Here is a 14,291-nt window from a genome sequence, read left to right on the forward strand (position 1 = left end):
CACTTTCATTGCAAGATCACTCGGAAGTATTTTTTCTCAACTATTTCTAGAATCGCGGACTCATAGTTTGAAAGAGATAGTGCGGAGGTGTGTGGTGGGGTGAAAATTAGAGGATGGAAGGATAATCGCGATGCATTCGCACTTTGACCCACAATATCAGGGAAAGAGTAACATTCGGGATGTTGAGAATCGAAACACAAACAAGAGGGAAATTTGAACAAGGCCGATATCACCATTAGATGCCCTGATTCATCCTCATTTGGGGATTTCCCATTGTGACTAAGAAAGTTTATCGACAGCGCCCAACAGCGTTCTGGGACATCTTTATCTACTCTTCCTTCCAGAGAATTGGATGGGCTGGATCAACCAGCAAGCAGAGCCAGAGCCGACGACTGCCTGACAGCATAGGGGTGCAGTAAAGTCGCTTCGCTTCCCCATGCCTGCCCCATTTGACTTCCATAAAAAACCGTTTGCTTTGTCCCATCAACCGACCAATTCGACTTATCGCCTCTCGCGGAGTATGGTTCAAGTGGTCAGTCACGTATTCTCCATCGACGTATATGTTGGGCGACACATGGGACATTTCGTAAAATCCCGGCGCCTTTGCAGACTGGGAGAGGATGAAGTAATCTTTGTAAAGCGCCAGAATACTTTTAGCGACATGGTTTACCAGCTGCTGCATGACGTCAGAGGTTTCTGACAGATTTTCCAGGCTGGTTGCTGGGCCTTTGTCTTGAGAATTGGTAGAATTTATCTGCCGTATAAGCATCTCAATTTCAAGGTCACTAATAGTGAGAGCGTCGAGAAACTCGGTTACGTCAATGAGCGATGCGAGAACAAGGCCGGAGCGTCCTCCTATGGAAGCAAGCCCGCCAAATAGCATTAGATGTACACCCTCATTCTCATTGCCTGTGATCTCGGTGATGATGTCCGTTGTCTGGTCCACAGAGCGTTTATTATGCAAGAAGAATTCATCATTTTCGAAATCTTCAGTGGACCACAGGCTCTCAGATGCGTAAAGGACACGGTCGCCTTGGACAGTTGGGTTGACAATGAGGAAGGCATTAAAATGGTCGAGGTTTTCGATTGCGGCCCTGCCATCGAGAAAATCCATTAAAAACTGTGTGGGCATTTCAGAGACTGAAGAAACAGGACCTGTATTCCATGTATCCTTCGCGTTGGTCTTCGCGGCAATAGCTGCTCTGTGTACTAGGGCTCTCAGATTTTGACTGTCGTTTCTCCTTCGTAACCCCGTATTTTGCGAAGCATCCGTCGTGGCAGTGAGTTCAATACACAGCGTCGAAGGGCACAGTCCTATAGAAGGTTCAGCAGGTAGTCTTGAACTAGAGCTTCCTTTTCGTGTCCCGCAATCGCGATCTTGACTTCTCCGGCGTGGTTCTAATGAAGCCGAACCTAATGGTGATTCAAAAATCTGCCGTTTATAAAGGAAATGTTGTGAGGTGCTTGTCACTCCTGGGGTTCGATGTCTGCCTCTGGAAGGAAGCCCTGTATGTTCATGATGTGAATCTCTGCCTTTTTGAGCGAACCGACTAAGTAGCCATTGCAGTGCAGTCAACTTCCACGACTGCTTCCGCGGCATTGGATACGGTTTGTCGAATACTACTTGGGACATTTGAACTATCACCGAAGTCCAAAAGTGTAATTGTGCCTCTGTGGCCTCTGTGGTGTGGACGTGCTAATACGAAGTAAGGTCGGGTGATGAGAAACACAACCCCGTTTTCTCATTGAAAACCCCTCTTAAAATTCCATGTCTAGTGAGTGTCGTATTGAAAGAATGAATTTGAAAGAATATTCTAGACAGAGCATCAGTGACATTGAAAGAGCCACAGGAATAGGCTTGAAAGAATCCCTTGATGAAAAATAGTTTCCAGAATGGAATTAGCTTCCCTTGAGCATTCGGAAACTGAACGATTAATTGCAAAAATAACGAAGTTTCTAACATTGACGTATCAATATTTGTTCAATAGAAGAAAGCCACGAGATTTAACAATCTCCGGCTATCCCAGAGGGACCGTCCTTGTGTAATGCTCCGTTTCCTTAGCACAACCCCACAACACTGGTAGCTCAGGTGGAACCTGTTCCCATTGTATAGAATTCATTCCCAAGCTAGACCCTAAACTTGGTGCTTCAAAAAGAAATGAACCAACCCCAAATTCGAAATGATACCCGGTCATTGCGCGTGGATGCTAGTAACTTTGAGTGATGTGATTGCACTATGACGCTGATGCCACGATATTGACGGAGACACTTGGATAGTAGACTTTCAGAAGCCTAGAAAATGAGGCTCTCTGCTGCTATATATGGGCGAGACTCAACATTTCTGAGCTCCGAAGAAGATACTCGTAGTCATAGCCGAATGTAAATAAAGATTAAGTTAATGTCTGAAGAAACAAAATATAAACAGCTTTTAATCACGTGACTGATGACTCAAAGCAAAAGCTTTCGAGTCTCAAAAAAATCGAATTGATCCAACTCTGGCCGTTGGACGAAGCCCGTCATCGCTCTCCACCCCGCCGCAATTGAGAGCCATCCTCGCCTCCAGGGCCTCTCTCACAGTTTTCTTTCATTATCCTCTACGGTCGTCCCCCCACATCCCCGCAGCCCATATGTCTACCACAACATCCCGAGCCGTTTGGCGACAATCGCGATGTCTGATCCGAAGACCCGCCTTCAGATCTGCGTCAACAACTGCCGAGGCTGCTTCCAAATCCAAAGTCGCCGCAACTTCCGCTGCATCAAAAGCTTCTGAGGGGATTTCTAAGGCTGCTTCGACCGCTGGCCCTGCTGTTATCAAGGCTCTCACAGGTGTTGGTGGAGCCCTCAAGAGAGTCGGTGGACGAACAGGAAAATGCGTCGCGTTCGTCGACTGTAAGAACCCAATATTTTGATCCAGGCATCGCCATTTCATCGTCCATGCTTGAGGATGTCAATGGTCACTTTCGCTATTTTACTTGAGATCCCGGTCTCAACCTCTCATCAGCTGGAATGCTAACCTAGACAAATTCGAACCAGCACTAATACCCCCCACGATTTATTACTCGAAAGTTGGCTTGGAGTTGTCAAAGATAGTATTCAGAGGCCAGAAAATGTACCCGCCGTAAGTCTCACTGGCATCCGTTCTTACGAATGGGAGTGAATATGGCATTCTGTTGCAAAGCTAACGCGCTACAAATTAGGGGCCTGACCACTTTCACAGAATTCTACCAACCTCTCCTTAAATATTTCCGTCAACCAAGGGCCTTGATGTCACAGATTTCTAAATCTTTCAACACAGAAACTCTTCTCCGTCTCCAGAGTCTCGATAAAAAGCAACTAGCCGTTCTTGGTGTTACGACTGCAGAGTTGATAGGATTTTTCTCCGTTGGCGAAATAATTGGCCGATTCAAGCTTGTTGGATATCGGGGCGAGACTGCACATGCGCATTAGATAAACTGGGCTTTTTTCCTTTAAAAATCTTTGCAACATATTTTACTTCGAACTTTCTTTCTTTCTTCCTCCCATTTTTTCCCTCTTTATCCATTCCCATATTTTCCTGCAGTTGTATAATAGAATTCTAAGGCGATCTGTTGCCAAGTCGCCATGGATTCCCTCACGTAATTTTGCTGTCAGATTAAATACTTCAAAATTAGATTTCCTTTGCTTGCACACATCACTCGCATTTAAAATAATTATTTCCACAATTCCTAGTTTCCAGTAGATTGATGGCCCAATGGTTATCTGATATCAAATGCAATGCTTCAAGCTTCAGTGATCAGAGCAGTCGATATATTTTCACCATTTTACCATGGTCACGTGATCATAGGATTATTCGAAGGAATTTTAGGACCATGACCAGGATCCCTTAGGAAGCAAAACCATAGCGGAAGCAACCATCAGGACAATGCAACGTTGTTAGGCGGCAGTAAGTGTGGAGATGGATACGTTCAAGCTCCTCGCGCGGTCAACAAAACTCAAAACGGGCCCGGTTTCTAGGCCAGCGATATCAAATTCCTTACCATCCGCGGGCGCAGCTGCAAATCCTCAGCTATTTTCTGGTCGTCATGAGCCGGATGCTGCAGAAGCTCATAACGAACAAAACGAAATAAAAGGAAGGAAGCGGAAGAGAGGATCAGATGGAAATAAACAATCTGCAGATGCCACTGCCATAACTCCAGACTTTTTTGGTTCTGGTTCCTCAGCTCATGATTTTTCCAACGGCCAGGCGAAAACCGAAACACAAAATCAGAACGAGGATGATGGGAAGAAGACAAACGTTTCCGATGAGATTGTTATCAGCGAGGGCCCATTGAGCATAAAAGAGCGAAAAACAATTTTAACGGCGCATAAGATCAAAGTAACGGATCTTCGGACCCCGCCGGTGATTGCGGAAGATACCAAAAAGTCAGGGAAAAAGAAAAAGAAACAGAAGGGCGAACAGGCGCCTGTTTTCCTAAGCCGGAAACAGCAGAGGAAATCTCAGAGAATGTATCCACGGCCATTAATGTCATTTCAGCAGTTGCGAACAAGATATCGGATTTCTCGACGGCTTTCGGAGAACATTCTTAATCAGGGATACGCTGTGCCTACTGAGGTCCAGCTTGGCGCACTCCCATTGTTGCTTGGGGATTGTCAGAGCTCGTCCGCGAGAAATCAAGAGGACGGATTTCAGTTATCCCAATCCACGCTTGAACCAGATCTATTGGTTGTTGCACCTACAGGGAGTGGAAAAACACTTGCGTTCATGATTCCGCTCATTAATAAAATAATATGTCATCATCACCTAGGTGAATCGCAATTGAGGGAGTTGTTTGCGGTCATTTTGGCTCCGACAAAAGAGCTTGTCTCACAAATCGTTAACGAGGGCAGAAAGCTCATGGTGGGTACTGGTGTGAAGATTACAGCCATGCGGAAAGGAATGCGGGTTGTGGAAGACATGGAAATGGAAGAAGCTTTTTCAGATGAAGAAAGTGGGATCTCCGAAGATGAAGACGATGAAGCCGCAGACGATGAAGCCGCAAAGGCAAAACGGCTTGGAGGAAAGGTTCCCGTCACGAAAAGCGACATTCTGGTCTCCACTCCCCTGTTACTTGCAAATTCTCTTTCTGGTAACAAAAGCCGTTCTATCGCTCCTCTACCAACAATCCAAAGTCTTGTCCTAGATGAGGCCGATGTGCTCCTAGACTCCCTATTCCGTGACCAAACTCTAGAGGTATGGCGTGCGTGCACAAATGCGCGACTCAGAGTTGGACTATGGTCTGCGACCATGGGTTCGAGTATCGAAGAGCTTGCCATGTCAACAATTAACGAGCAACGGCGATCGCTAGGACTACGCGATGAATCATTTCTGGTCCGGCTAGTTGTTGGGTTAAAAGATACTGCCATTCCCAATATCTCCCATAAGCTCGTCTACGCTGCGACCGAACAGGGGAAACTTCTGGGGCTACGACAACTTCTGAATCCAAAGGGTGCAAGTTCCACCTCAGACACCCATCTACGAGCACCCTTTTTGGTATTCACACAAACCATCTCTAGGGCTGTGGCACTACATTCTGAATTGAAATACGACATCCCTGCTGAAGCTGGCGGTTCGTCACGTATCGCTGTTCTACATTCTGATCTGTCTGATTCGCAACGATCTGACATCATGGCGGCCTTCCGCAAAGGCGAAATATGGATCCTCATCACAACTGATCTTCTCTCGCGCGGTGTAGACTTCCGCGGGATTAACGGCGTTGTGAATTATGACATTCCCAACTCTAGTGCGACATATGTCCATCGCGTAGGCAGGACAGGACGAGCTGGACGTGAGGGTGGAGTAGCAGTCACCTTTTACACAAAGGAGGACATCCCCTATGTGAAAAATATTGCGAATGTTATCGCTGCCAGCGAGAAGTTGCGTGGAGTTTCTGGAGATAAAGGCATCCAGGAATGGTTGCTGAATTCATTACCCAATCTGTCAAAGAAGGATAAGAAGGATCTAAAGCAACACGGTGTAAGACTTCGACGACCGATGACGAAAAAAGGGGCGCAGGATGAGAAGGCGCGCAGAAGCACGCGGATAAGTACGAAGAGTGGGTTTGAGAGGCGAAAGGAGCACAATCGGAGAGATGCGGCTAAGGCAAGCAGACGGCGGATGCATGCTGGCCAAACAGAAGATGGAAGAAATTCAAATGATAATGGATCTTGGGATGGTATCGAAGAGTAAACATTCCGAATATATGCAACGTACATATATTGCCCCCGACCTGATCCCCAGAATTCAACTACTTCATATAACTCCTACAAATGAACCGAAATTTTCCCGCCTTCAGCCTTCCTTCTCCTTCCCTCTCCCCTTCCCTCCTTATCTTCCTTCAATTTTACCAACCGCCTCTCCAAAACTAATCTCCACAACTCCCCTCTTCTACCTCCAACATTCCACCTCTACTGATCTTCCCTCCCATCAACATACGCTGCTCAGACCAGTTATGCTTCCTGCACAGCTACAAACCCCCTGATATCCTGTACCGTTAGCCCAAACCTGTGTCACTCAACACTATCCGCCGGTTATGCAGCTGCGTTGCTTCTTCAGAGTTCTCCTTACAGAGGACATCGAGTAAAATCTCTCGAGGCGCTTTTCGTCTATTTTGCGTTCGTTTGATTTCTTCTAGTCGCTCACTCGTTCGCAGACACTGATGACGATTGGGATGAAAGATATGGGTGAGGAGACCTATAACCATAGCTCGGTGGTACAAGTGCTTGATTCAGCGGAAATTTGTTGGAGTTATGACTCGTACTGTTTCTCTTTGATAAAGTGATTTATGAAAGAGATATTATATCAAGTCAGATGGTTTAATATTCTATGAATATATATAACGATTGATTGAAAATGACTTGCGGAGCACTCTGTAGATAGACACTGGATACCAAGTGGTTCATAACAACCATATTTCCCTGTGCTGGAACAACCTCATTGTCTCCGCATATAAACAAGAGAAGAAAAATTACTAGTAAACATCCTGTTCCTCTCCTCCAATTGCTTCAGAACAGTCGTCCTATCTGTTTACAAGGCTACCTATGTGCCAAGGCTGAGAAACTTCTAGATTCGTTTCACCAACATTGTGGCTTGAGTGGAAGAGGTGATCAATCCCACTTTTCTGAGTGGAGGAAGTTAGCTCCACAATATTTCATGATGATTTCTCTGCAATGCATTTCCAAGTTAATGCGCAACTCCTGGATGAGCGGAGAGTTCTGGTCCAATTTCACGATTTGAAGAGCTTGGATGTGGATGCAATATTTTATCACCCGGCAGGGTTTATTACGGGGGTAAAGCTCATGTTGACATGCTTGACGACAAGGCACGAGATGGCTTAGAGTTATTTGTACAGATGAAGATGGAGCAGAAGGCAGCTTATGAGAAGGAATATGCATTGCTATAAGTCTTTACTGAATCTTTTGACAAGAAATCATCAGCAACACTACTCCGTAAGCAGCGCTGGGACCTCTTACCAACTTGAAGCCTTTCCTTAGGAGCTTGATGAAGGGTCCGGCTATGTGGGGCAAACGTTAGTTAGATTAGTGGGTTCGTTTGAATTATGGAGGCCGGACGTTTCCCAGGGATGAATTTCAAAGGCTGCTTCATGCTCCATCCAGGCAGACACCGATTCGAAGATGGCGCGAAGTTGGCAATTGGAAGATAGAGGTCCCGATCATTGCAGAGAGATTCTTCGAGTAATAGTAGGTCTGATGCCAAAACTTCTAAGCTGTCGATTCCGTGCATCGGTGGCCTGAATCATCTCTCCTCATGAACGTCTTAAGACTATGGCTGGATCTAACGCTTGCGTCTAGAAACTGCGACTCACTCTCTCAGAGTGTCACTGCTCTCAGTGCTCTGAAGGGATCCTGCGAACGAAAGTGTCCTGGTTTCTTAAAATAAAATCCGAAGCGGAAGTGTCCTTTTCCCGGTCGATTATTTTATTTTATTTTATTTTCAGAAATACATGGTACTAGGCAATTAGGCTCTGTGCCATCCCATTTGCCAACAAGTTGAGGACTACCAAATTGCCCTATACATCGCTGAGGAATACTTTAGTGAACACGGCCCGGAAGTTATCACGCAGAATCACGTATCATGGTACGTACTGGGCTTCAGGGAGTGTCCTGTTCCTCACTCGCCACCCCCATATGGCCCACCAACACCGCACCTCCAGCGCCGTCCCATCACTGCCCTCCCAATCATCAAACCCGATCTCTTCGCCCTCCATCAAGACAACCAAACCCGCCTCCTCCATCCGGTACCTAAATTCTTCAACTTGCGGCAAGTAAGCATCTCTCAATGGCATCTCAACTACCACCCTTGACCCGGCATCAGGGTATAGCCAGCGCTGGATTGTCTGCACAAGCCACTGCGGATGATCAGAAGAGTACAGAGGGTCTGCAGCGAGAATAACATCGCATCGTTTGTCGCTATCTGGCTCAGGGCGCGCATCTGTTTCCAAAGACCAGTTCAGGACACCCGTCGACACGCTCGCGCCCGTCTTTCGCAACAGCTCTTGATTTATTTCAACGTTGTGAGCTAGATTGGGTACGATGGAGTCCAGATCCGTGAGGCGGATGGAGGCCGCGGATCCCCAAAGGACCGCAAAGGAGAGTCCGACCAATCCCGTTCCAGAGCCCAGCTCGAGAGCGCGGAGGCGGCGGTCGATCTTAGATATCGATGGGACGATTGAATGAGGTACTGTGAGGAAGGAATGGAGGCGTTTGGCGAGCAGGTAGGAGGAGACCCAAGTTTTCATACCCAAGTTATCAGATGTGAGGGAGGGTTCGTGGAGAGTTAGCTGAAAGTTTGTTTGCTGGGTCATGGGGATGGTGAAGACGCGGGAGATGGATGGCATAGCTATCTTGTTAGTATAACATTAGCTAATACTCATTACTGCTTCACGGCAGAGCAACCGTATTACCAGCCCTTCCTGAGCGTTCACAGAGGCGAGCGCTGGCGGCGTCCCAGATGGATTCACGGAGCTCGTCGGAGTCAATCCATGATAATGCGCTGGCGATGATGGACGTTAGGTACTGCGAAATTCCGGTTTGGAGGATCGATAGTTGAGCGTTGCCATCGTTGTAGTTGAAGCTGCGTGGCTTAACAGCCAGTCGTTCTAAAGCTCGCAGGATATCGGTTGCCGTTGGTTTTGTGTAAAGTTGTGGGAGGTCGAAGACTATACAGGTAGGCAACCGGGAACAATTAGTCACCAATTACGAACACCAAATCCAAGATACCTACCATGAAGCGGCATCTGTGGCTTCGAATCGCTGGGAAGTAACTGTTTGCTCATTCTGTGGTGGTATGTACCCGAGCGTTGAGCAGCAGAACTTGGCTAATCAAACAGATTATCGCAACCTGGCGATTGGGGAATATTGAAAGAAAGTAATATTCCAGAGAATACTAGTATAAACAGGACAGCGCATACTGGTATTTCAACGTATTACTTTCCAACACCCAAAAGAAAAAAAAAAAAAAAAAAAAAAATTATAGTGCTGCCAAAAATAAAATGTGGTCCGTGCGTGGAAACCTTATCGATAAGTTGGCGATCGCCCGGTGCCACAGTGCAGAATATGCGGGAACAACATCAAAAAGAAGCCCTGAGCGGCTATTAGGTCACTTGCCGCGACTTTAATGCCTCTCAATCATATTGCGAGAGAAGGGGGCATTGTTGGCACCAGAGCGGACCCCTGCAAAACCGGCAATCATGAATACAAGCATCAGCGGCTTTCATGATCAGGGCGAAGGGTTACAAATTTCAGGAACAAAAAAACGGCGACGATCGCACTCTGAAGCAATTTGCAAGTTAGAACAACCACTGTATTTGGACCGGGAGGTCCCAAACAATGGTGTGGCACTTGAAAAAGAAGCCATTGTCGCAACTTGGCTCTTTTTTTTTTTTTTTAAAAAAAAAAAAAAAAAAAATTGAACGAATCTGTCTACGCCTTTTTAACCCCCTTCATACCGTCTTGAAACAGTTCCACAAGCGGTGGCTCTCCGAACTCTTGAAATGTGGTCCTAGACATAACATCAAGCTCAGACTAAGTCCTCAGATCCCACCAAGAAGACTGTACGAAGTACGATCACATCTGTTCGTCATTTTCCTGAATCATCACCGATTCAAGGACTTTTACCAACTAGCCATACCTCCGCTATCACGCTGTCATCTTCAATCAGCGCTGGTTCTAATGATCTAGCTCCCAGAGTTGATATTGTTACAACTCCTAACACTAAGCCCCCGGCCACATGTGCTCGTCGTAATTGGGGGAAATTGAGATCCTATCATGACGGCCCGAACCTCGATATTCCCCAATGACAATGGGCGTATCTAACATCTGTAGAATCCACACAAGAATGAAGGAGAGTGGTGGTGGTTGGAAGCAAACAAAAACGGAGAAAAAATATATCCATTTTGTATTTGACACTCAAATTGGAAGTCGGGCACCGCATTTCGCGGCAGACTATTATGACGGCGGGCTATGGTAAGGGTGAATAATTCGTAATTCGCCAAGGAGGGGATATTCTCAAAAAGGCAAAGCGGAACCCCATCAATTCTACCTCTGGGATTAGATGGAGAGAAGCCCATAAGTTACCGGTAGAGGCTGTGTAATAAAGTAGGAATATCAAATTGAGGATGTTTTCAACTCAATGTATCTTTAAAGCCCTGATAGGCCTGTTCGATTTCAAACGCCAGTTCCCTGGCCTGGTCTTCGCTCAGTTCTTCCGTCGCCCTCATTTGATTAAGGGCAATAAGCCACTGTATAATCTTCCCTCTGTTCTCGAAGTCCTGATCGGTTACTCTGTTCACAGATTGTATAATCTCAGAAAGCAGTGGATGCAGAGCATCTTTCGACACCATGTTCAGTTTCAGAGCATCTAGGAACGTAATAAAATTTTCCGTTGCCGCCAGAATCAGACTGCCTGATGTACTCGTGTTGGGATTGCTGGGTGCAGATGCAGCACTGTGAGATGCCTGCTCAACGGTGACAGGAACACCAATTCTTAGTCGCTCTGTTGCCCTGGGACACTCTAGCTACCGCGAAGTTAGATTTCCCTCTCCTAGCCACGCAAGGAAATGTATGGAATTGTAATGAATATCAGGAGGGGGAATGCCAGACCACATACCCCCCAGGTCCGCTTGAATGTATCTAAATCAACAAACCCTTTGGCAACGGTCTCATCGCTCAGGCTGGACTTGTACTGCTTCAATAGCCGTGCGCATGTTTCGGTATATTCAGACTCCGTAATTGCATCTTTAATGTAGGCTTTCTCCAGCCCATCCAGAGTCAGAATGATACTATATATCTCTGCTAAAGATTCGAAGAGGTCTCTTTCTGCGGAGCTGGATGATAGCTTTACTTCCTGTTCCGATGCACCATACCGGTCAGGATGAGAACCAAGGTATGGATCAGAAACGTACCTCATCCAGATTAATAGACGCCGATAGCGCTATATTGGGAGTATAACTGTATGGCGTAGGTGCATAAGACAACGGGCGTTGATACATGGTTGAATTTGTCTGCATTCGTGGACGGAGTTGTGATGGAAGGTTTGGTGTTGGATGAGGAAATTCTGCCGGATTAGCTAAGGATGGCCAGTGGTCCGTGCGAAGTTTTGCGCCGAGAAAAAAATATTTTTCTGATTAAGAGCGGAAGACAACACAACACAACAATTAGGTATATTGGTCATACTTGAATATCCACAGCGATCGATAAGGCCAATTACCTCGGTGTCCCCGTCCATTTTATTTAGCCATGGTAGGTTCTGCGAGAAAGGCCACCAAGAAGTTTGAGAAAAAGCATCTCAGGGAGACTATCGAGCGCCGCAAGGAATTCGCAAAGGTCAAGCAACGACACCGTCTAAAAGAAAAGAGACGGCAGAATAAACAAGGAAATGGCGAATCTGATGATGAGGAGACACAGAAGAATGGTGATGGCCGGAAATCTGCAGCAGCTGGCGGGGGAAATTCCTTTGCCGATATGAACGTGGATGACTTCTTCGCTGGTGGATTCGATGTACCAGACCCCACTCCCGGCAAGAGGCAGAAATCTTCCAATAAAAGGGAGGTAGCGCCGAAGATTGGGAAGAGGAAACGCACTGCGGAGGTAGAAAAACAAGAAGGAGATCAGGAATCACCTGCACTGAGCGATAACAAAGAGGATGATACCGCTTCAGAGGCCAGCGATGCAGACGACATCGATGCACATATGGAACAGCTGGAGGGTCTGAAGGATAAAGATCCCGAATTCTACAAATACCTTAAGGAAAACGATGCGGAGTTACTAGAATTTGGGGACCATGGAGACCTCGCTGAAGTTGATGCACTCAGTGATCGTGAGGAAGAGGAAGACGACGCACTCCCCAAGAAGAAAAAGAAGACCAAGGCATCTGAAGCCACCGAAGCCGGTGACGCGGTCAATACGATTAATTTGTTGACGATTAAACAATGGCAGAAATCAATGATTGAGCAAAATTCCATGAGGGCAACTCGACAAGTGGTCTTAGCTTTCAGATCAGCTGCGTTCATGAGTGAAGCGGATTCCAAAGAACGGAAATACACGATTTCAGACGCAGATGTTTACCACCAGGTGCTTCTCACGGCATTGGAATACGTCCCTAGGATTCTAAGCCACCACCTCCCTACCAAAGAGAGTGCCGGTGGGAAAATCAGAGTTTCGATGGATTCGAAAAAGTTCAAAACCTTGACCCCTCTAATCAAGTCCTACGCATCTTCTATCCATCAGCTTCTTACAAATCTGTCCGACACAGCCGCATTGAAGTTGACCTTAGCATCATTTGAGCCAATGCTTCCCTATCTCCTCCCATTCAGAAAGCTCTTAAGGGTTATTCTCAAAACCGTCGTCGGCATCTGGTCGGATTCCGCTAGCACAGAAGCTACTAGAGTCACCGCCTTTCTGATCGTCCGTCGCCTGATGGTGATTGGAGATGCTGGAATTCGCTCTGCAGTCCTGAAGGCAACGTACGAAGGGGTGGTTAAAGGCAGCCGAAATACAACCTCGCACACACTCCCCGGCGTAAATTTGATCAAAAACTCTGCAGCTGAGATTTGGGGGATCGACCAGAATATCTCGTATACCACCGGGTTTAATTTCATCAGACAACTGGCCATGCATCTGAGAAGCAGCATAACGCAGCCTTCAAAGGACTCCTACAAGACTGTGTATAACTGGCAGTACATCCATTCTTTGGACTTCTGGTCCAGAGTTTTGTCGTCTCACTGCGACTCCGTTGTAGAAGCCACTGCGGGCAAAGCATCGCCGCTTCGACCGCTTATCTACCCCGTAGTCCAAATCACCCTCGGAGCGATGCGTCTGATCCCCACAGCACAATACTTCCCGTTACGTTTCCAGCTCACGAGATCCCTCCTCCGTATCTCTCTTACGACAGGAACCTACATCCCGCTTGGAGCCGCACTCGTTGAGGTCCTCAACTCCGCCGAAATGAGAAAGCCTCCAAAATCCACCACCCTCCGCCCCCTCGATTTCGCTACAAGCATTCGTGCCCCCAAATCTTACCTACGAACCCGCGTCTACCAGGATGGAGTGGGTGCTGAAGTTGCAGAACTGCTCTCGGAATTCTTCATCCTATGGGCCAAAAACATTGCCTTCCCCGAACTCTCGCTTCCTGTAATCGTCATGCTCAAGCGTTGGCTGAAAGAGATGTCCTCCCGCACTTCTGGAAACAAAAATACAAAAGTCAACCAGATGATCGTGCTAGTTGTGCAGAAGCTGGAGGCGAATAGTCGGTGGATTGAAGAGCGGCGGTCAAAAGTGACTTTTGCACCCAAGGATCGTGCGGAGGTTGAGGGGTTCTTGAAAGATGCGGAGTGGGAAACGACGCCGCTTGGCGCGTTTGTGAAGACGCAGAGGAAGCAGAAGGATGAGCGGGTAAAGTTGCTTGAGCAGAGTCGGAGGGATGATGAGAAGAAACGCGCGGAAAAGGGGGATGTGAAGATGGGGGATGACGATGGCGATAGTGATGGTGTATATAGGGAGGAGGTTGAGGAAGATGAACAGGAGGATGGAAATGTGGATATGGATGAATCATCTGGTGATGAAGAGTGAGCGGGATAGATGAGCGGGATAGATGGGCCAACTTGATGATTTTATATTTTTGTTTAACGATAGTGGCAATGGCCTTTTGCAATTAAATTTTCGATCTCTATTGATGGGGATTTCACTATTCAGAAAGGAAAGGACCGCTTCAGTTCGAGAAATGCATATTCCCCTTTTAAAAAATATACAGGGTTTAT

General features: G+C 46.8%; 6 protein-coding genes across 6 annotated transcripts; 3 read left to right on the top strand and 3 right to left on the bottom strand.

The window, feature by feature from the left end:
• Positions 1–328: 328 nt before the first annotated feature.
• On the bottom strand, positions 329–1,132 carry HCAG_02170 (predicted protein; the record flags this gene model as incomplete). Its single annotated transcript, XM_001541949.1, has 1 exon — positions 329–1,132. The coding sequence occupies one exon, from the start codon at positions 1,130–1,132 to the stop codon at positions 329–331; it is 804 nt and encodes a 267-aa protein (XP_001541999.1).
• Positions 1,133–2,627: 1,495 nt separating this feature from the next.
• Positions 2,628–3,447, top strand: HCAG_02171 (predicted protein; the record flags this gene model as incomplete). Its single annotated transcript, XM_001541950.1, has 3 exons — positions 2,628–2,889; positions 3,034–3,118; positions 3,198–3,447. The coding sequence occupies 3 exons, from the start codon at positions 2,628–2,630 to the stop codon at positions 3,445–3,447; spliced, it is 597 nt and encodes a 198-aa protein (XP_001542000.1).
• A 1,456-nt stretch (positions 3,448–4,903) lies between these two features.
• Positions 4,904–6,205, top strand: HCAG_02172 (conserved hypothetical protein; the record flags this gene model as incomplete). The annotated part of the gene is made up of 1 exon (XM_001541951.1): positions 4,904–6,205. The coding sequence occupies one exon, from the start codon at positions 4,904–4,906 to the stop codon at positions 6,203–6,205; it is 1,302 nt and encodes a 433-aa protein (XP_001542001.1).
• A 260-nt stretch (positions 6,206–6,465) lies between these two features.
• Positions 6,466–9,272, bottom strand: HCAG_02173 (predicted protein; the record flags this gene model as incomplete). Its single annotated transcript, XM_001541952.1, has 8 exons — positions 6,466–6,482; positions 6,584–6,709; positions 7,094–7,136; positions 7,489–7,529; positions 7,980–8,032; positions 8,122–8,875; positions 8,940–9,194; positions 9,260–9,272. The coding sequence occupies 8 exons, from the start codon at positions 9,270–9,272 to the stop codon at positions 6,466–6,468; spliced, it is 1,302 nt and encodes a 433-aa protein (XP_001542002.1).
• A 1,386-nt stretch (positions 9,273–10,658) lies between these two features.
• On the bottom strand, positions 10,659–11,525 carry HCAG_02174 (conserved hypothetical protein; the record flags this gene model as incomplete). The annotated part of the gene is made up of 3 exons (XM_001541953.1): positions 10,659–11,051; positions 11,144–11,380; positions 11,439–11,525. 3 exons carry the CDS (start codon positions 11,523–11,525, stop codon positions 10,659–10,661), a joined length of 717 nt encoding a protein of 238 aa, XP_001542003.1.
• Positions 11,526–11,772: 247 nt separating this feature from the next.
• HCAG_02175 (conserved hypothetical protein) lies at positions 11,773–14,103 on the top strand (the record flags this gene model as incomplete). Its single annotated transcript, XM_001541954.1, has 1 exon — positions 11,773–14,103. One exon carries the CDS (start codon positions 11,773–11,775, stop codon positions 14,101–14,103), a length of 2,331 nt encoding a protein of 776 aa, XP_001542004.1.
• Between the last annotated feature and the right edge of the window lie 188 nt (positions 14,104–14,291).

The sequence above is a fragment of the Histoplasma capsulatum genome, genomic scaffold, assembly GCF_000149585.1.
Source record: "Histoplasma capsulatum NAm1 scaffold_2 genomic scaffold, whole genome shotgun sequence".
Taxonomy (NCBI): Eukaryota; Fungi; Ascomycota; class Eurotiomycetes; order Onygenales; family Ajellomycetaceae; genus Histoplasma; species Histoplasma mississippiense.